The sequence below is a fragment of the Lissotriton vulgaris genome, chromosome 6, assembly GCF_964263255.1.
Source record: "Lissotriton vulgaris chromosome 6, aLisVul1.2, whole genome shotgun sequence".
NCBI classification, from domain to species: domain Eukaryota; kingdom Metazoa; phylum Chordata; class Amphibia; order Caudata; family Salamandridae; genus Lissotriton; species Lissotriton vulgaris.
The window spans coordinates 922,749,305-922,770,942 of NC_141694.1; the positions used below are offsets into that span (position 1 = coordinate 922,749,305).

Sequence of the window (21,638 nt, forward strand, 5' to 3'; positions counted from 1 at the left end):
TTAGAAAGTGGATGTGCAGGAATATTATGCACGGCTGGACATCATCGACATTAAGCGGTGGGAATGTGATTAGCAGCAAACTGCTTGTGACAGGGCAATGAGATGGCTGTCAAACACAATGACATGGCGCGAGGCTCGGGAGGCGCGCGGGGTAATGACGCAGCCGGCCGGCCGCGCGCGGAGACAGGCGGCCGCGGAACACAGCAGCCATGATAAATTAATTCATTTACTTAAGAAATACAAGCTGAGGATCGCCGGGCGCAAAACAGCGTGGTGGGAGCGCACGAGACGCAGTCGCTGTGAGCGTGCACATCAGCTGTAGCAGTGCAAGCTGAAGATCGCCGGAGAAGACACGCTGACCACCGAGTCTGCCTGCTGAGGAGACTGACCCGCTGCGGAGGGAGAGGGACATGCCGAAAGAGCCCGGTGAGTGGGGGTGGTGGAGGGGGGGGGCAGAGAGGGAGGGGATATGTGTGTGTGTGTGTGTGTGTGTGTGCGTGTGTGTGTGTGTGTGTGTGCGTGCGTGTGCGTGCCTGCCTGCCTGCCTGTGCGCGTACCCTGGTCTGTCTCCCTTGAGAGCCAACTCCACAGCAATAGGTGGGTGGTCCTGCTCGAGGGCAGGGGGAGTGGCTTTCCCACATCAATGGCTGAATACAATTCAAATTGAAATGTCTCACTCATCAGAACATTCTTCTCAATAGCCCTCGCATTCCTGCAGCACTTCTCACCATCTCTGGCAGAGCATAAATCTTGCTCCTGCAAACAGGGGCATTGAACACTTCCTAAGCACTTAAACCCTCCAAGCCTTTGGAACTTTTTTCCCTCTTCTCTTAGAACTCAACCGGATTTGCCCACCTCTAGGATGCTACTAAAACCCATCCACCTTCACCTGAAAATGTTCCCCAAGTTCCTCAGATTCTTACTTGTTATTGTTTTAAGTACTTTACTTACTCTTCTCTTGCACTGTATCGCTCTGGTTATATGTATGGCTCCCTTTACAATTTCTTAGGTGCGGCTACACTATAGAAACTGTAAATAAATAAAATAGAACAAATGTTGTTTTTGCACTGCCTTTCAGTACAAATGAAGGTCAGTTTAAGTCAAATATGTATTTTTGGACTGCCAAATCCATTGAACACAATATCATACTTTGATATTTACCACTGAAAACAATGGCACTAAGGGAGATATTATTTACAAAATAGATGTTACCATTTTTAACTGCAAGTTATAAAACAAGAGCAAAAGACCAGCAGCACTGGGAACAAATCCTGTAGATCCAGGTTGTTCTTGGGCTCATGCTTACCCATCAGAGGCCATATTATGCAAAGTGCCTCGAGCGCGCAACGGGTGTGTGCTTTCATTTTTTGGAACCCGGGACACTGCAGTATTACAAATGAGTCAACAGACCTATGTGCAACCCTTTCTGTAATATAAATAGTGCTGGCAAACACACAGTGCCAGTGCTATCTTAAGAGGGTGCTCTCTCATTTCTAGGGGGATGTGAACCCAAGCAATTGAGGGAAACATTTTGCCTTTGCACTGTATTAGGGATGTTGGTGTAGAGGTCTCGAAAGAGAATGGCGTCTCAAATTCTGCCCTGAAACTAAAGCCCAATATAAAGCAGCGCAAAAAGACTATAATAAACAAATACGCTTGTCCAAGGCATCTCACTATAACAACCGGATCCTGGAAGCCGAAAACTCCTCCAAGGAGCTCTATCAGATTTACAAGGAAATATCTATAATTGACTCTAATTCCATTTCTAAGAATGACTCAGTGGAAACCTGCAATAAAATTGCCAAGTATTTTTCAGGTAAAATCTCAAACATATATGCCAACTTCTCTAGTAATATCAAACCTGGCACTGAATTCACAGAGAATGAAGAACACATACGCACACAATTTTGTCTAAATGCATTCTCTGTTCCTCCCACCGAAATACTGGCAAAAATGTGCAAAAGCATCAAATCCGGCTCTCCTCGAGATCCTGCGCCACCTAAAATCTTGGCTGCAACTATCTCGGTCTTAGAGCCCCACTTTAGACACATGTTGCAAGTATCGTTCTCCACGGCTTGTCTACCCAATGAATGGAAACAAGCCATAGTGCTCCATATAAAAAAAAGCCTAATATAAGTCAGGACATACTGGAGAACTTACGTCCAATCTCCCTGCTACCCTATCTAGCAAAACTAGCAGAGAAAGTAGCCAATGTCCAACTCATGGCCCATCTTGAAGCCCAGAATGCTTTCCATATATCGCAGTCGGGCTTCAGATCAAGCTTCTCTACGGAGACCGCTCTATTGAGAGCAACTGAAACCCTGCGGGAAGGAGCTGATGAGGGCAAGACCATGGCTCTCATCATGCTGGACCTCAGTGCCGCGTTTGACACTGTAGCACATTCCATCTTGCTACAGTGTCTAAACAGAGCGGGGGTCACCAAGCAGGCGCTGGGATGGCTGAAGGCATTTCTTACCAACAGGAGTTTCCAGGTCCAAAGAGGGACTTTTCTCTCGGACAGCTTGATGCTAGAACAAGGGGTACCTCAGGGCTCTGCCCTGAGTCCCACCCTGTTTAACCTGTACATGGCACAGTTGGCCGAGGTTGTACAATCGTTCGGCGTAGAGCTTGTCTCTTACGGCGATGATACTCAACTTCTAATCTCCCTGTCCCAGGCTCCCTCCTCTGAGGCCGACAATTTTAAATCCTGCATGTGCAAGCTTGCTGCCTGGATGACGGATCATTGCCTCAAGTAAAATGGAACAAAAACGGAGGTACTTATAATTGGAGGTAATGACACTAAATGGACGAAAGACTGGTGGCCTACATGTCTGGGACCCTTACCTACTCCCAACCAGGAAGCTAAGAACTTGGGTGTCTGGATAGACAACAAGCTCTCCTTTGACAGCCATATCAAAAAAACAGTAGGAAAGTGCTTTGGAATCATGAAAACCCTCAATCGTACCCTGGATCTGCTCCCGCTGAATTCCAGGCGTACCATGACTCAGGCACTTATCACCTCCCGAATAGATTATGGTAACGTGCTGCTGCTGGGCACGTCTGAAAAAAACATCAGAAGACTACAAGTCTTGCAAAATTCAGCAGCACGCTTAGTGCTAAGACTTCCACGCAGAGCTCCTTCCAGACCTTCCCTGGCCACCCTCCACTGGCTGCCTATTAGCAAAAGGATACTATTTAAAGCACTCCTCTGGTGCCACAGGATCATTCATCAAAAAGCTCCCTCCTACTTGTCCGATCTGGCTTTATTGTATGAACCCAACAGATCCCTCAGATCCAAAGGAATGGGCCTGCTTAAAACATCGCTCCCTAAAAGAGCCAGAATGGGAGGTAGGTCCTTCCGAACTCTTGCAGCCAAGAAGTGGAATACCCTCCCTACAAACATCAGACAAGAAATTAACGAGGCAGCTTTTAGAAAACTGCTGAAAACCCATCTATTCACTCTATAGTTGGCTGTATCTCTGTCTCCCCTCCTAATACTTTCTCTCCACAACGCGGGGACACGCCGGGAGGCGTCACCAGGCGCTTTACAAACCCCTTTAATAATAATAATAATAAAGAGGCAAAGATGCAGTGTCGAGGCGCACTCACTTTGTGCCACAAAATGGTGATGCACAGAGCGCCCCCTGAAGGCAAGACCCTGGAGAGGGTAAGTGGATCCCATGACCCCTCAGACATCCCACTGCTGGTGGGTGCAGTTAGTTACTGACCTCCCCTGCAGGGGGATCTCTGTCCACTCTCTGAAGTGCAGGCCGGAGCCACCTGCACAGTGAAAGACGGAGTGGCTACTGCTGCTCTTTCTTCGACTAATGTGCTGCCCCATGGCAGCTATGAGTTTCCGCCTGCCTTGGGACCAGCACATTATCAGTAATGGAGTGCACTAACTTCTCTGTTTCTGACCAACACCCAATTTAAGGTGCTACGTAGCACAAACAAGAACAGTGCGCTTCATATGTAATATAGCTCCAAGTCTCCTAAATGACCCTGAACCTGGGAGGTTGTAAGTGGTGGTTGTGACAAGAGTGCCCATATAAGTATCTCTTTTTTATTTATAAACCACAGTGTATTAATACTAGCCACAACGCTGTAGAGTGCCCACACATATTTCATTGAGGGAGCTTCATGTAACAATAAAGAACACATAAAAGTGTTAGCAATTTTAAATGCTGTTCATAGTTTAATGGATTAGTGCTTGCTCGCAGCATCATTCCTCACTACTGAGGACAAGCCGTATTGGCCCTACACAATTTTTTGAAAGTATCCCTTATGAACAGAACCAATAAACAACAAGAATTGGCAAATATAATATACAGGCATTTAATGTTCTAATGCATGCACTTATTTTGACTAACCATTTAAACAGTGCAGTTAGTAAAATTGATTTGATATATGCCAACTGTTTTCCCCCATCCAATTCAATAACATGATTCCTATGGTTGGAAGTCTCCATTGTGTTAATTTCAACAGGTCTAATAACAAAAGGTACAATCTCCCTTGAAATTACAAGGTCTGCGTGACTTCAAAGGACCCACTGCTTTTCTCCTGGAGTCTGTGGATACTTAAGGTAGCCACAACCTCTGTAGAAAACTCTGCAGGGAATGAACAATCTAGTATTCCCACTTCTGCTGCTTAATCCTCATTTCTGAGGTGGTCATCTGGGTCTAACTCATAACCCCTTGGTGACTCTGCCTTGTGGATTACAGGTATGCCCAGTATTGGTGACTCTGAACGTTGGAGTTACCACATATGCAAAATCACATCAGTGCAACTGTTAGGGGAGCCAATCTTCAGCTCAACACTCTAAGGAAAATCAAGCCATTCCTTCTGCCCGAGGACATCCAGTCAGCAGTCCAATCCCTAGGTATCTTACGATTGGAATATGGGTTGGTGATCCTTGCTGGGCTACTTAAAGCTAGTTTGGCTCTGCTTAGAGCCGCTCTGAACTCTTCGGCCAGACTCATCACAGGCTCCAGAAAACATGACCACATCACGCCAGACCTAATTCAACTAAACTGGCTGTCTATTGAAGCTAGGATCCGGTTCAAGATAACTTGCCTGACACACAAAGCTATTCATTACAACACCCCTGTTTACCTGGCAAAAAAACTTGAGCTATCTGGCTTGAGTCTGAACTTAAGAAGCTCTAACACCTTACTATTGATACCTCCCAAATTAAGTAAGAAAATAACTTAGAATTGTGCTTTCTCTGGTCTTCCTCCAAGAATATGGAACGCTCTTCTTCCAGAGATCAGATCCAACCCATCTACTGTCTCTTTCTAAAAACATGTCAAATTGCTACTCCTGAACGACCATAAACAGCATTAGCCCTGATACCATCTTTATCTACTTCTGTACTCTCTACTGTTTGATTCTCTTGTATACCTTTTGTTCAAGTGTATTATGCTTCTTCTCATGTGTCCTTTTGATTTATTGCTCTGCTGAAACTTTACAGGTCCCACTTGATTGGCTGACAACCATGGGTCACCTTTATTTATATATTTAATTTTGTTTTTCCCATGCCACACTATGATCTTGTTGTTGTTAAGGCCCACAAACAGCCAAAAACCAAAATGGCCCACTCACTGACCTCTCGTACCAACCCAGTGAGCACTGCCTGAATGACATATGAGCCAGTCGAACCATGTATCGAATACACTATTGTTGGAAATGACTTGGGATATCTAAATATACTAAACAAGTCTTTCCACAACTTTGTTTTATTCTTTTACTATGGTAAGGACACTATTTTAGACTTTGCTATGTAGTTTTTGAAGTCTCATGAATATCTCTGCTGTCTTACAGGTGAACACTCTATGCACTCTTCACAGTAATGTACCAAAACCAAATAACGCTGCGCAAGCTACTAGTAGCGGTTTTTACAGCATCTCCAGCAGTAATTTTTTTTCTTTTAAGGATGATAATAAACCCTTGTTTATTATCGTTTTATTTTTTCTTTCAGATCTGAGAATTAGGGGCGGGCCAGGGTGATGACAAGCTGGGAGGGGAGTGTTGGGCTCTCCTATGCAGTGCTCATGACAGGTCTCACCGGCCATCTTAATCTTAATCTGGCCAAACCGTCATGTGCACTGAAGTTCCCACCAACCCAAGCTGAGTTGCCGGGTTGGAGAGTACAGGCACACGCTGCCAGTCTAACAGGAGCACAAATCATTAGTGCTCAGGCCAATTCTGACGCTACTTTGAGCAGCACGAAAGCAGCATCAGGATTGACCGCAGTGCACTGTGGGAGCCCGTTCCTCTAGAAGAAAGGGGCGTGAACAGGTGAGGCAGGTAAGTGGTTTTTAAAATTTATTTTAATGTCGTCCGACCCCCGCCCCTCCGCTCAATACACACACCGGTCTCTACTCAAAACTACTGCAATTACAATAGATATTTGACTGGGATTACAGCTCAGCTTGTTTTAGTTGACTCTGTTTTAACTAACTCGCACACAAAGGGACTCAACTTGATGAACTCCATACCGCGTTAGTGGTAAGCGAGTTTATAACCTACCTATAAGGCATTGACTGTGTTTTAAAGGAGGGATGTATGTGGACAAATGTAGATAAAAGACAGATATAGCTCTACTCATAGTTTCGCGCATTCATTAACGTTGGGTGCAATATAATACAATCTGTACTTAATAGAAATTGTCTAATATTTTAAATAAGATTTTTCACAATAGTTTGTTTATACTTCTATTTGTTATTTTCTGTTTAATAGCCTTGGTGAAGTCCTGCTCATATAGAAATGAAATGTGTTGGCTCTTCTGTTTGTCATGAAGAATCAATGAATAAAGCATGTTTTTCGAACTATTTAACAATAACATGGACTTAAGTTATGTTTCAGATATTGTTGTGGAAGCATACAATAGAAAACATTGGCTAGAAGCACGAATATTTGTATTTCTTTCAAAAAGCACACATTACTATAGTACTTTATGGCACTTAAAAGAACTAATGCCTTTCAATGTACTCCTTGTGGAATAGCAGAATGCTGTCAATCACAGTGAAGTTAGCCTTCTGTAGTAGTTGGAAGAAAAATGTGACTGGCACAGCAACGGACCAATGGATGAAGAAGGCTGGCTTAAAGTCTCCATATGTGTGTGTGTGCATGTGCGTAAATGTATATAACATTAGTAAAATCAAGGGGCATGGTTAATGCTAGACCTAAAAATCCAGATCCAATGACATCCCAAAAAAGAAGATTAACCAAGGAAAGAGGTGGTGTTAGGGAGCATTTTCCTGTTTGTGTTATAAAGCATGCAGCAAATGTAAAAATATTCAGCGTTTTTAACTGGTTGAACAATTCTAATTTCAAGTGGCGTAACGAAACTTGAGGGGGCCCCCCTGCAAGGTACATTGAGCCCCCCCACCACCACCCCTCTGGACTCAACCAGGAGCTCTCAGGCCAATGTACTGTGCTAATGGCCCCCCTTTCAGTTCAACCCCCCCCCTGCACTGCGGGACCTATGTTACGCCGCTCCTATTTTTGACACATGCTACTACTCAATGCCGAAGATTCAGGTTAGCAAAGTGGTGTCAATGAATACCTTAAAAATGTATTTTAATCATAACACTTGGATGCAGCATGTCATACCTTTCTTTAGCAGGACCACAGTGGCTTCGCAGTTGATGTTGTCATCCATTTCTGGGTTAGCTGCAAGGCCGTTCACCATGTTTCCTGCAGTTTTCGTGTTCCTTTGAAAGCATCGATGGATGTTTGAATTGAACCTATGATAAAAACAATTAGGTTCATGTAGGTCAGAGATTAAATTGGTTTAAAGCACCAGACCCATTAACCCCTTCCCTGTGCCGTCGGCCGTTGGAAGTCGCGAGCACTAACTCGCTGGTGCTGCGAAAGTCCAACGGCTGACACAGCCATGCCCGTTTTGCGGAAGTGCCGCACTGCCGCGAAATCGAGGCCGCGGCAAAGGGGTTAAAAGCATTTCATAGTGGTAAACAGCATTGGTTAACTATCTAACAAGTCACCTGGTTAAAATGATGGAACGTAAGCCAATTATTATGGAATTTCGTGGAAACAAATGGACTAATTCTGCAGCCGTGTTTGTTCCAATCCAGTAGTGGATTTTGAATGACAGCTAACTATAACATTACCCAAAACCTGTTACATTAATAAAACTCAGAAATCAACTCTGATTTATATATTTTTTCAACAATCATGTGTGCGTCAAGGAAATCGAGTAAAATCAATTTGTGAAAATGACAGCAACTCAAACTTTAAAACATTTCACACAATAATTGAACTGTACTGTACAGTGCATCACACATTCGATGTGTGAAACGTGAGAAATTGAAACATATCGTCTTGTTAATGCCTCCTCAAGAAAGTATTATTTTTTGGTACAATGTCAAGTCTACCAATGTCGTGAGATAGGTTTTTATGTTACAATAAATGTGTGGTAGCGTAGGAATGCCAGTGTACATCCCTCGGGATGCTCCCTTAATGCAAAGTAATGCAAAACACTGTAAATATTTCAGGACTAGTTTCCAGTGCAAAAAAAGGTTTTGCGATGGAAAGTAAATACTGTATCAAGACTGCGCATTGGTTTGCGTCAGTTTACATTTCTGCACTATTTAAAGTGTTGGTAAATCTGCCCCCTGGTTTGAAATAGAGGAAGACCAATGTTACCAGGCTGTTCTCAGCAAGATCATGAAGAGGCATATCTATCAATAGTGCAGTAGTCATAGTGGCACAGGGGTTAGGCGGTGGGAGAAGACCACTGTCCTCCCCAAATATAGCTTTCTTTTACTATTCAATTGGAAAAAAACTGTATACCTGTTTTTCTTGCTTGGAGGGGAGCCTTTAGCTCCATTGCTACTGATAATAATCAGCAGACTCCAAGCAAACTAATTTGCATTCATAGAAATTCCATTCTGTATTTGTTGGACGTGGCCCTTTTGAGGGGTCTCGCCCCAGATTTTTGCCTTCTGTTGCTGAACCCGTTTTTGTTGGCATTAAGACTCAGTGAGCCTTTTCCCTGTTAACCATTGCCAAAGTTTTTCTGCTCTCTCCCTCAAACATGGTACAATGGCCATCTATCTGATTGGTACCTTTAAATTTCTTTTAAGTCCCCAGTAAATGGTACTACCTGCACCCAGAGCTTGTGCATTGCATGCTATTAGTGGGCAGCTGCATTCATTGTGCCACCCACTGCAGTAGCACTGTAAAACATGTCTTAGTCACTGCAGCCTCCATTGCAGTTTTAAACTGCCATTTCAACTAGGCAAAATAAACTTTTTGCCAGGCCTAAAAACCCCTTTTTATTTCTTATAAGTCACTCCCAAGGCAGATCCTAAAGATTCATGGGGCAGAATGTATTGTATTTAAAAAGTAAGACATGTACCTACGTTTGGTGTATTCTGGTGGTGAAAAACTCCCAAAGTCGTTTTTCACTGTGGTAAGGCCTATCTCTCCTATTGACTAACGGATGCCTTATTAGATGTAATAAATGCTAACGCTTGATTGAGAGCAGATAGAGATATGCTGTTTACACTCAAATGAATTGTAATTTAAAATCCTCTTTAATGGTGAAGTTGGATTTTAAGTTACAATTCTGAAAATGGCACTCTTAGAAAGTTGACATTTTCTTGTCCCAACCATTTGTGCCTCCTGCCAGTGGCCTTGGTGGGTCACATGACTGTGCATTTTGGGGTTTGTGTATTGCTTTTAGATAGTAATACATAGGGGGCTTAGGTCTGGGCAGGATGATCCACCTTGGAAGGATGACTGGAAAGGGGCAGTATCCAGTCCCACTTACACTTCAAAGGTCTTTGCCTTCTGCACAGACAAATAATCTGACACCGGGCCTGCCCTGCCTTTTGCCACCCCCAGGAAGTTTGGAGCCTTGGCAGGGTAAGAATCTCCCAGAACCAGATAGGTGGGTAGGACATGTAGATCCCACACTCATAAGTATAATTATTGACCCTCCAGAGTCACTCTTCAGAACACTCTTGTAGCTGCAGAAGTTACAGAAGAAGGACTGCCCAGCTGCCAGAAGAATGCCTTGCCTTCATCTCAGGCTAACCAGAGTGTCTTCAAGAGTCAGTTGGCCAACCTCCCTTGTGAACTACAGGGGCACAACAAGCTTCAGAGGCCTCCCTACACCTGCCCAGCCGACCTGCTGCAACTGGATATGCCTGGATCTGCAACTGGACATGCAACTGGATCTGCCTGAGCCCTGCTGCCCTCTGCTGGATTGAGTTCTGATCCCCAAGATTTGCTTCCCTAAGTCCTTGACCTTTGTCTGCCATCAGAGGGCAGTCCTCCTAAAGAGAAGGTGAAAATCCTTGTGATCACGTATGTGACCAAATCTCAGTCGCCTGTCCTAACCGGCATCATGAAGCTCTGATGAAAGCTGCCCTGCATGCTGACAACAACTGTCCACTCAGACTAGCAGCATGAGAACTATACTTAGCGCTACAGCAGCGATAGCCCGCAATAACTGGTAGCACAAAGCTACAGCAACAACAGTCCATGGTGCCCCATCGAATTTCACGCTAAACCATTGACTGTCCACAATGCTTGACCTGCTCTTCGCACTTCAGTGATGACCATCCACGTTGCTCAACCTCCTTGTTGAGGTCTTCTCCAATGTGAGTGGAACTCTTCATGCCAGAATTAGAAGGTACCTTTTTCAGCTGGACTAACCAGATCCCTGTATCCGAGAGGTGCTCCATGGTAGTTGGCCTGAACTTACGACTTTACCCTGGTCTAGTGCGACCAGATGACAGCGAGTGGCACTTTGTGCTTTTAGATGCTATTTTCACTATACCTTTAACATTGAATATCTCCTGTTCCAAGTAGTGGATGTTTGTCATTTTGGTTTAATTGTATTTATTAAAATGTACTCTATGTTTCTAAATTGCATAGGGATTTTTCTTGTGTTGTGTTTTCACTTAATTACTGTTAGTATGTTGCATAAATACTTCAGACACGGCCTATATGTTAAGCCTGACTGCTTGTGCCAAGCCACCAGATGGTTAAGCATTGGTTAATTTAGTGACTTTCGTGGTTCACCCTGACAAGTTTGTGGTTGGTGCTTGAGTGTGGCTTCCACTCTCCCCCAACCAATAACCCAATTTCTTACAGTATTAAATTATTTATTGTCAGTGTGTTAGGTTTCACATGCCACTATCATTCTGCTTTAGACTCATTCTTCTATATTTTATACACTGTTAACAGAGATAGCGGTGTGCATTGTAAACTGTCACTTTTGGAACTTAAACGGCAGGCGCTTTGGCACTTACACATTTCTGCACTTTTTTAAAGTTAGATACTTGCAAATTAAACCAATAGGTCCAAGTAGAAATTTATTTCGTTTTTTGTTTTTTTTTAGGTTGCCCAACAAATAACAGCTTTACCCATAAAAATCTATGTAGTTGGGAATATTTGTAAATCTGCAGGAAGTGCAAAGGTCAACCTCAAACGTTTGGCCAGGAGTGGACCATCTAGCCCAAATAAGCTTTAAGGAAAAAAAGCAGTGTAATAATCAAAGATCCACAGATCAGTGCAGGCGTTTCTTTAAACCTTTTAGGGAGAAGTCAGGTTCCTGTAGGGCAGTGCAGAGTTTTGTTTAAAGCTCAATAGACTATTCAGTTTATAGTGGGACGTTCGCACCACAGGTATAACAGTCTATTATGGCCCAAATTGTATGTCACATGGTACTGGTGGCTTGCAAAAGCCGCATCAGTAACTACTGGTACTATGGTGTCCTACCCTCTGGTAAAGCCAAAAGATAAACTCAAGCAATTGAGAATGCCATTTTTGTGTTGTGGTACATTATTATGTTCTTATTTATTTATTTTACATTTTTATAACGTGCAATGGATGTCTAATTTGGCGAAAGTCTTTGCATACAATGTGAATTGTGGGAGTGAAATATTTGGTATGCCCTAAGAGGATACTGTTCCAAGAAACTGCACGTTTTTCATAGGCTCCGGGCCAGGAATTAAAAGGTCCTCAAATTCCAGCCCTGATAATTCCAGGCCCAGAAATGATAGATTCGAAGAACTGTATGAAGCTGTGGGGGACATTGAGAGCTACTGCGCCTAGACCCAACATACTTCAACATGGGGGAGCTGAATAAGCTCCCATCAGCTGACGTAAAATACACTCTGCTGTGCTGCTGCCACTCATGCCTTCTACCCTGGGCCAAGAAAAACCCACAACCTTTACCACCTGATACAAGGAGGTGGTAAATATGTGCAGATTTGAACAGTGTGTACATGTGCGCTCCTTTGCGTTACTTTCTGGCAACTTTTCAGCGCAAATCACATTTTGCGGTCAAAAGTAAATTCAAAATAAACATTTTATGGCAGTCTATAGTGCAAAACCAGTGCAGAAGTGTAGTCATTCTGCCATTTTGAATGAGAAACGTATTGTCACACATGGCCGTGTTGCATCATCGCACTGCACTATTTGAATAGACAGTTGCCCTTCATGCGACTCATGCAGTGATTTGCGAGGCATCTAACAGCAGTGCTTGGAATGGAGAAGTGTTATCAATCTGCCAAGAAATTGACATTTTACTTACTTCATGATGAGTATGTAGATAACATACATCGACACTAAGATTAAGGACTCCCACCTGTCAACAAAGCCAGAAAAAGGACTCAATTAGCACACATCACAATAGGGCTATTTTAAAACACTGTTGCATCCATTCATAACACTGTTATCAGTGACTACATTTTGAAAGTGACATGGTGAAATAGGTTTCTGAACCCTAATGCAAAAAATATCTAAGCTTAACCTCTGGTAGGCATAGTTTTCCACCAAGGAAAGTGGAAAACATACACACGTCAGGAATCTCCGGATGGCTAAAGGGGCTTATGCGTTTTCTCTGTCTGAAATGACTTTTGCTGTGGTGGCAAATTACACACCCACTTTTTGTGATCTTTCCAACATCTTGTGATGTGACTGAATTACTAATAAGTCGCAATACAGAGGGCCACATTTCTGAGCCCCTACCAGCACTTTAGTGCTGCTGGAGCGTTACTATGTGGACGTTCCGCTGGCGCAATGTGCCACAGCATATTTACAAGTCCACGCAAAGCCACTCTACATGGCTTTTCATGGCCTTGTTAATATGGGCCCCTTTCACCCTGAACATTGCGTAAAAAATGGGCATTCTATTGGTGTTGCTGTGGGTGTTCCCACGCAAAGCCCATAGGATCTGAAGCACTTCCAGATTTATGAGGAATCAAAAACCTGGGGATGCGTCTGATTCTAACGCCGCCTGCAGGGGTGACGCTAGGGCGGCACATCGAGGAGACATATCCTTTTATCTCCTCATTGTTTCCTCTACACATAGAAGGAGTAAATTGCCTCCATTGATTGATTTTGTGCAGAAAGGTGTCCCTTCCTGCACAAAAAATCATCCCCGCAACACAGGCACCCTTGCAACATGTTTCAAGAGTGCCAGCGTTAGCGCTAGGCTTCTTTTTAGCACAGGGGTCAGGACAGGAATGCACCATATTCTTGTAAATACAGTGCATTTGTGCACTTTTAGGAAGAGGCAGTGCCAAGCTTCAAAATTGATTGCGGCTTCGCGCTCAGAGCCGGAGTGGGCATTTCCCCGGCGAGCCGCCAGGTTGGGGGCCGATTTTGAGCCCCTGTGGAGCAGTTTTTTTCACAGGGCTGTTTTTGCAGCATAGCTGCAATATCGGCCCCTGTGACAAAATCGTCCAAAACCGGCTCTGACAAATAACTTGCCCCCCCCCCCCCCCCAACCCCCTGGGGAGCCCGCCCGGTTTGGTCCAACCCTGTTTGCGCTGCACCATTCTATTCTAAATGAGGTCCAAAATGTGGATTCACAGGAGATTGCATAACTCTTGCCTCATGAATATTAAATATGCAGGAAGGTATAGAAGGGTCAGCAGGACCCAAATCTTGCCATTACATTCCCAACATGAAATCTTTTTTTAAGCAGCAAGTTCCCTTAAAGGAACAGTTACTACTATACAAGAAAGATTTATTGTCAGAAAACTAATTTCCAAGAGAAAGCAGTGGTTTCCTGCACTACTGTCTGCACACCCTGAGGCCAGCAGCAGTCATTCTCATAGGGACAGCTTCCACCTTTGTTGTGTGGCGTTTAGAGCTCAGAGTGAATTTTCCCGATTTATGCCCTTATATAGGTACAATTCACATTGCCCTTATATAGGCATAGAAATCAATCCCTTATTTAGGCATAGACCATGCGACCCAAATACAGGCATGGCTACTTCCACCCGTACCAAATGTCACAACGATTTCTTGGAAAATCGGCTTAAGCAGTTAGGGAACTTCCCCTTGCTTGAATATTGATTTGTCCAAGAACTCATGTACTTTGCAAAGAACAACTGTTCCCTAGGGGTTCTTTCCTGATGTTATTATGCCCAACTTTACGTCAATCTATGGCGTTCCTAAACACCTTCAAGGTATAAATATACCTTCACTTGCTGTAGCAAACTATGGTGGTTCGGAGCAGTTCGACTATCTACTTGCCCGACGCAGCTCGCTACAGCAAGTCCTGAAGGAAGCAGACCCTCCAGCTGACGCACTGATCCAGCTCCAGTGTTTCCAAGCTCCCCTTGCGGGGTGTTGGGAAATCGAGTCCCAAGACTGAGATACCAGACCTCCTTCATTCTAACTAAGGTATGGAGCTGATTAGAACCTAGAGAAACCTTGGGTAGATTCTTGGCAAAAACATCTAAACCTATGCTACATAATACTTACTTCTTCCCGCGTACTAGACTTAGGTTAGGTACATTGCGGTAGGCGTATTTAGAAGCACCAGTTGAGTATTTGAGTCAATGTTATTTATCAATCAATCATTTGTAAAGTGAATTACATACCTGCAAGGGTCTCAAGGCGCTGTGGGGGGGCGCTACTGATCGAACAGCCAGGTCTTGAGTATCCTCCTGAAGGTCAGCAGGTCTTGGGTCTATGGTAGACTCAGTGGGAGGGTGTTCCATGTCTTGCCGGCGCGGTGGGGGAAGGATCTCCCACCTGTGGTTGTTCTTCGGATGCACGGGACGGTGGCGAGTGAGAGGTCGGCGGAGCGGAGCTGGTGGTTGGGGATGTAGAAGGAGAGCCGTCTGTTGAGGTAGGCTGGGCCTGTCTTGGGGAGTGCCTTGTGTGCGTTGGTGAGGAGCTTGAAGGATATCCTCTTGTTGACGGGAGCCAGTGCAGGTTTCTCAGGTGGGGGGTGATGTGGCCGTGGTGTGGTACATAGAGGATCAGTCGTGCCGAGGTGTTTTGGATGAGTTGTAGTCGTTTGATGAGCTTGGTCGGGGCTCCCGCATAGAGGGCGTTTCCGTAGTCGAGTCTGCTGCTGACGGGGCCTGGGTGACTGTCTTTCTTGTATCTGTCGGGATCCATCTGTATATCTTGTGGAGCATGCGGATGGTGCTGAAGTTGAAGTTGAAGAAATTTGTTAAGCGCACTAACACCTAGCGGTTTCTTGGCGCTGTGACTTGACATCAGAGGAGGAGGAAGTGCCAGGAGATTACTGCAGTGGAAAAGCTAGGGAAAAGAGATGAGTTTTTGGAGCTTTGCAAAAATCCATGTAGACAGAGAGAGACCATATAGTGAATGGGAGGGCGTTCCAGAAGCGGGGAGCAAGGGTGGAGAACCGCAGGCCTCCCTGTTTTTTCCTCCTAAAGCGAGGTACCTCCAAGAGAGCCTGGTGGAAGAGCGGAGGCTTCTGTTGGGGAGATAGGCACGAATTTTCGAGTTGACAAACACTGGAGCAGTGCTGGCTAGGGCCATGAAGGTCAGGCAGCCCAACTTAAATAGGGATCGCTGGGAAATGGGTAGCCAGTGGAGGGATTTGAGTAGGGTGGTAGCGCAATGACACTTAGGGAGCCTGTAAATGAGGCGCGCTGCTTGATTTTGGATAAGTTGAAGGCGGCGCCGAAGCTCATACGCCGGAATCCCTATATAAAGGCCATTGCCATAATCCAGGCGAGAAATGATCATGGCCGAGATGATGAGCTTAAGGGCCTCGACAGAAAAGAAATAAGAGATTTTGCGGATAATACGGAGGGACAAGAAACAGGTAGACACAACGGAGCTGATCTGGGGGTGCATGGTCAGATCTTGACTAATTTGGATACCCAGGGTTTTTGCTTTGGTGGAAGGTAAGGGGGGGGGGCAAGGGCAGGGGGCCAAAAGGCAGGGGACCATGGACTGGAGGCAGGAAGCAGGAGGAGGAGACAGCGTTGATTTGCTTGGTCATTGAGAGCGTTGCGTCGAGGACGATTCCCAGGTTGCGTGCGTGGTCAGTGGGTGTAGGGCTGCCCCCAGTGTCGTCGGCCACCAGGTGTCGTCCCAGGCTGAGGGGTTGGAGCCGAGGATGAGGACATCTGTCTTGACCGAGTTCAGCTTCAGAGCGCTGGTCTTCATCCAGTCGGCGATGGCCTTCATTTCTTGTGGAGGTTGGCTTTGGTGGTGATGGGGTGCTTGGTGAGGGAGAGGATCAGCTGAGTGTCATCAGCGGAGGAGATTATGTTGAGGTCGTGCTGTCGGGCTACGTGTGCGAGCGGGGCCATGTAAATGTTGAACAGCGTTGGGCTGAGGGAGGAACCCTGGGGTACGCCACAGATGATCTCGGAGGCTTTGGAACAGAATGGGTGGAGGCTGACCTTTTGGGTTCTGCCGGAGAGGAAGGAGGTGGTCCAATCCATAGTCTTCTCTCGGATCCCTGCGGCGTGGAGGTGTGTGTGTAGTGTGCGGTGGCAGACGGTGTTGAAGGCGGCAGAGAGGTCTAGGAGGATGAGTGGTGCGGTCTCACCATTGTCCAGCAGGGTCATGATGTCGTCGGTGGCGGCGATGAGGGCAGTCTCGGTGCTGTGGTTGCTGCTGAACCCTGACTGGGAAAGGTCCAGGATTCTGTTTTCTTCACGGTATCGGGTTAGCTGTCTGTTGACAGTTTTCTCGATGACCTTGGCCGGGAAGGGGAGCAGAGAGATGGGCCGGAAGTTCTTGAAGTCTCTTGGGTCTGCATTACATTTTTGAGTAGGACGTTGATCTCGGTGTGTTTCCAGATCTCTAGGAAGGTCGCGGTCTCGAGGGAGAGATTGATGACTTTGCGCAGGTGTGGTGCGATGGAGCTGCTTGCTCTGTTGAAGATGTGGTGCGGGAATGGGTCTGACGGAGAGCCGGAGTGGATTGTGCGCATGGTCTTGATGGTGTCATCGATGCTCACGCTGGCCCAGGCTAGCCGGGGGTCGTGTTCGATGGTGTGCGGATGGTCTGTTGTGTTGCTGTCTGTTGGGACTGTCTGGGTGTTGAAGCTGTCGTGGATGTCTGCTATCTTGTGGTGGAAGAAGGTGGCGAGGGAGTCGCACAGGGCTTGCGACGGCGGGATGACATTGGTGTTGGAACTGGGGTTGGAGAGTTCCTTCACAATGTTGAAGAGCTCTCTGCTATTGTGTGCGTTGTTGTCGAGGCGATCTTTGAAGGAGGTCTTCTTGGCCGCCTTGATGAGGTGGTGGTGGTGGTTGCAGATGGCGTCCTTGTGTGCTGCGTGGCTGTCCGGAGTTTGTTCACTGTGCCATTTCTTCTCTAGTTTCCGGCAGGCTTGCGTGGAGGCTAGGAGCTCTGGGGTGACCAGCTGGCCCTCTTGCTGGTGTCTCTGTGGGGTGGGTTCTGCAGTGGGGCGAGGGTGTTGGTGCAGTCCTCGATCCAGCATTTGAGGCTGTGGGCAGCGTCGTTGGTGTTGGATGGTTCGGTGGGTGGGCTGAGAGTGAGGTTTGCAAGTAGTTGGTCTTCAGTGATTTTGCTCCAGCAGCGGCGGGGGATCTGTTGGGTTCGGTGGTGTGTGGTGGGTTTCTGGAAGGCGAAGTGAATGCAGCGGTGGTCGGTCCAGAGGAGTTCGGTGGTGTGGCTGACGGTGACGTGTGACGTGCAGGCTTGAGGAGAAGACGGGGTCTTGCGTGTGCCCGGCTGTGTGTGATTTTTGTATTTGTATTTGTATTTGTTTTTGTATCGCGCATAGTTCACCCATTAGGTCTCGTAGCGCTGACATGACATGACATGAGTTGCTTCAGTCCGAGGTCGGCGGGGTTATCGATCAGGGTTGTGGAGTTGTTGTCATTGTTGTTCTCAAGGTGAAAGTTCAGGTCTCCGAGGAGGATGTAGTTGGTGGAGGTCAGGGCGTGCGTGCTGATCAAGTTAGCGATGGAGTCGCTGAACTGGGGGCTGGGTCCTGTGGGTCAGTATACAAGGGTGCCTCTGAGGGTGGAGTTAGGGTCTGTGTGGATCTGAAAATGCATGTGTTCGGCGGTGCTGAGCGCGTCGTCAGTGCTAGTCGAGAACCTGATGCTGTTCTTGTGGATGATGGTGATATCTCCACCGACTCCATTGGTGTGGTCTCTGCGGGTGGTCTTGTAGCCATCTGGGATGGCTATGGCGATGTCGGGTACAGAGGAGTTGTTAAACCAGGTCTCTGTCAGGAAGGCGACGTCCGGGGATGTTGTGTCGAGCAGGTTCCAGAGCTCGACGTCATGCTTGTGTGCAGAGCGTGTGTTCAGTAGTATGCATCGGAAGTGGTTGGGGTCTTTCTTGGCGGGGGGATTCGCGGCTCTGAGGCTGGTGTAGCTGCAGTTCCGGCAGGTGAAGGGGCCTTGTGTGCGTTTCAGGGCGGCTTGAAGCAGGTGTGGCTCCGTCCGGAGTTGAGAGCGTGCCTAGTGCTGGCATCGTAATGGCGGTGGTCATCGTGGCGGGTGCGGGGGCCAGGGGTTCTGGCTTTGGGCACGGTCCAGGTGCGGACGGGTGCAGACGGGCTTGCCTTAGGCATGCCTTCGGCGCACCCGCGGCATGTATGTATTTTTATATGGCTTAGAAACCATACAATGCTTTTACAGTATCATTTTATAATACTATTCTCGCTGTATGCATTATACCTTGCAGTCTGCTTAAAGATTGTAGCAGTTCACTTCTCTTGTATGAGAAAGAAGACTGTTCAATAAGCCTTTTTATTGAAAACGCCCGTCTCTCTATTTCTCTGCAACTCTGTTGAAACGAAGCATGCATGATTGACTGAGTGAAAAACGTATATATTGTTTCTACGACTCTGTGAGATATATTTCTTATTCTTGGGAAACAAAGTTGTCATGTTTATGTGGTTGTCAGAAACTAATCCCTTCTTGTAAATTAGAGAAAGTTTCTAGTGATCTCTGAGCAACCTGGCACTCACAATTAAGTTTAGTATATTCGATAGAGACCTAGTCGACCTCAGTCCTACGTCTAATCTATAGGATATATTTTTTCAATGCGCAGAGGCTATTGGGAATATAGGAACTACACTACACCTTTGCAGATCAGATACTACCCCAATTCCGGGACTGTAATCTGATCAATGGTGTGCAGCTGTAATTGTAATTGCAAAGCATTGATACATACTATTGTGACTCTCAAATATAAGGGGGATACCCCTTTCAATTCCTATCATATCTCCAATTTGTAACAGGCCACACCCACCTTTTTCAAGTAGGAAATACTTTTCTGTCTAGTAAAAAAGTTTTGTAGATAGTAAAACACGCTTTTATAGTCACAAAGATTATGTGCTTTTGATTCACATGCTCAAGCGTTTTCTACATGGGGCCCTTATCCTTCATTGATAAAAATCTGTGCTGTTAAAAACTTCCAGCCATTGAGGTGAATAAACAGATGCTGCAAAAGGTATACTTGTGCCAAACTATATCTTGCCTAGAACAATTAAGACTTAATGGTTTGAAACTAATCCATGGGTAAGACACTAGGGGCCTGATTCACTGAACTAATTTAGGACAAAATCCTAAACTTACTACTTTTGGTATTCACAGAATGCACTTACTACTTTTGGTATTCACAAAATGCACTTACTACTTTTGGTATTCACAGAATGGATTTACGACTACTAACTTTATGTCCGCACTCGGGCCGGAAATTCTGGCCCGGGGGCGGAGCTTCAGGCTTGGAGGCGGAGCTTCTGGCTTGGAGGAGGAGCTTGTCGTGCGGAGGCGGAGCTGGCAAATGATGTACAAACACACTCCACCTGTGTTGCTCTCATGCTTTAACTCACATCAAGACCCCATCAGACAGCAAATCCAGTTTTGGATGCAAAGTCCTATTTACATCCAAGACGGGACTATATTACAGGAGCAATTAGCAGGTGTTTACTGTCACGATTTGCAAATGGTGAGCTTGCACAAATTGTGGAATTGTGGGAGCCGGAGCAAATAGCACATGTGCACATTTTGTATATGCTGCAATGTGACATAATAAGAGTGATTGTTCTGTTGTTCCCCCTTCTTACATAATTAGGTGAAAATTGTGCACCTGCTATTTGACCCGCAGAACCACAAATTTGTGGGTGCACAATATGCACCCAATTTCAACAGCCCAATCGTAAGTGGCCCTCAGTCGGACTACGAATAAACTTTGCAGCAAGGCTGCCAGTATTTTTTTTTGCTGTAGGACCACCAATGCTCAGCGGGATGCAATACTTATATTGAGATAGCCAATGCAAGAAGTGCTGCTCCTTTTTGTGGACTGCAGCAGCCTCCTCAGCAGAGCGACTGTATTATTTTCATGGACTCTGCGAACACTGCTGAGCAATTCAGTACTACTTATATAGGAAAGGCTGCATACTTCTAAGTGGATTTATGGTGCCATTATTGGGTCGGAATGGACTACCTGACCTCTGCAGACTGTTATACTATTTAACACCTTAGATGCGGCGCAAATATCCCTCCCCAGTGCTGCGCTGTCCATTGGAACTAGTGTTGAATGGACGTCCAATGGATGTGCGCAGCACTGGGGAGGTAGTGCTGCCATCGGCCAACGCCCCGACGCAGCACTTAAGAGGTTATAGAGTGTGCAAAAACATCTCAACGGTTCTTTAATACTTTAAATGGGATCAGACTTGTACTTCCCAGCAATACTGATATATTTTAACAGCAATTGGTTTAAGTTTAAGTTTGTTAAGTAATTGCTAAGTTACTTAAAAACATTGCAATACAAAATTTGAAAAGATATTGTCACATAATTCGACGTCTTGCCTATAAAATAACAGGTTTAAAATTGAGTCTTTAAATTCATATTTAAAAGTATCAAATTGTTACAAGAGTGGGGTTCAGAAGTATAGTGACCAGAATCTGCCACAGTGTCGCTTGATAGAATGTCGCACTGATCCTGAAAGGATAATGTGTACGTTTTCCTAAAATTTGAAATTGGGGTTTGGATTTAGTTTTCATCCTCGGGTTTAGATCCAGAGCAAAACAGGGAAAGTCAGAAAAGGGAGTAAGAGAAAGACAGGAAAGCAGTGACCAAGAGAGAAAGCTGGGATTAAAAACCTGCCGTAGGGAGATAATGAGACAGGAAGTGCAAGATTATGGAAGAAATAGGCATGAGTTTGTAGAAGTTGGTGACCCACTGAAAGCTTGAGCCCAGCTCAAGTCTGATGCTTGTCTCTGGCTCGGCTGGAGGTTCTCTTGGATATCTCGAGCCCAAAACGAGGCAAGCTTTCATAGGAGATGATTTGTCTTAGTGGTTACAAATGCTGATCATGTAACATGTGGAGGCTGGATCGAGTCACAGCATACCTCCCTCTGCCAAAAAAAGTCGCTAAGTTG

General features: G+C 45.7%; 1 protein-coding gene across 1 annotated transcript in view; it reads right to left on the minus strand.

Annotated features, from left to right (window-relative positions):
- Positions 1-21,638, minus strand: part of SLC24A3 (solute carrier family 24 member 3) — a 1,194,917-nt gene that overhangs the window by 133,736 nt on the left and 1,039,543 nt on the right. The window contains exons 9-10 of the mRNA XM_086926908.1: positions 12,572-12,625; positions 7,615-7,748 (exon numbers count right to left, since the gene is read on the minus strand). Coding sequence (XP_086783034.1) covers positions 7,615-7,748; positions 12,572-12,625 — 188 coding nt within the window. The remainder of the gene's footprint in view (positions 1-7,614; positions 7,749-12,571; positions 12,626-21,638) is intronic.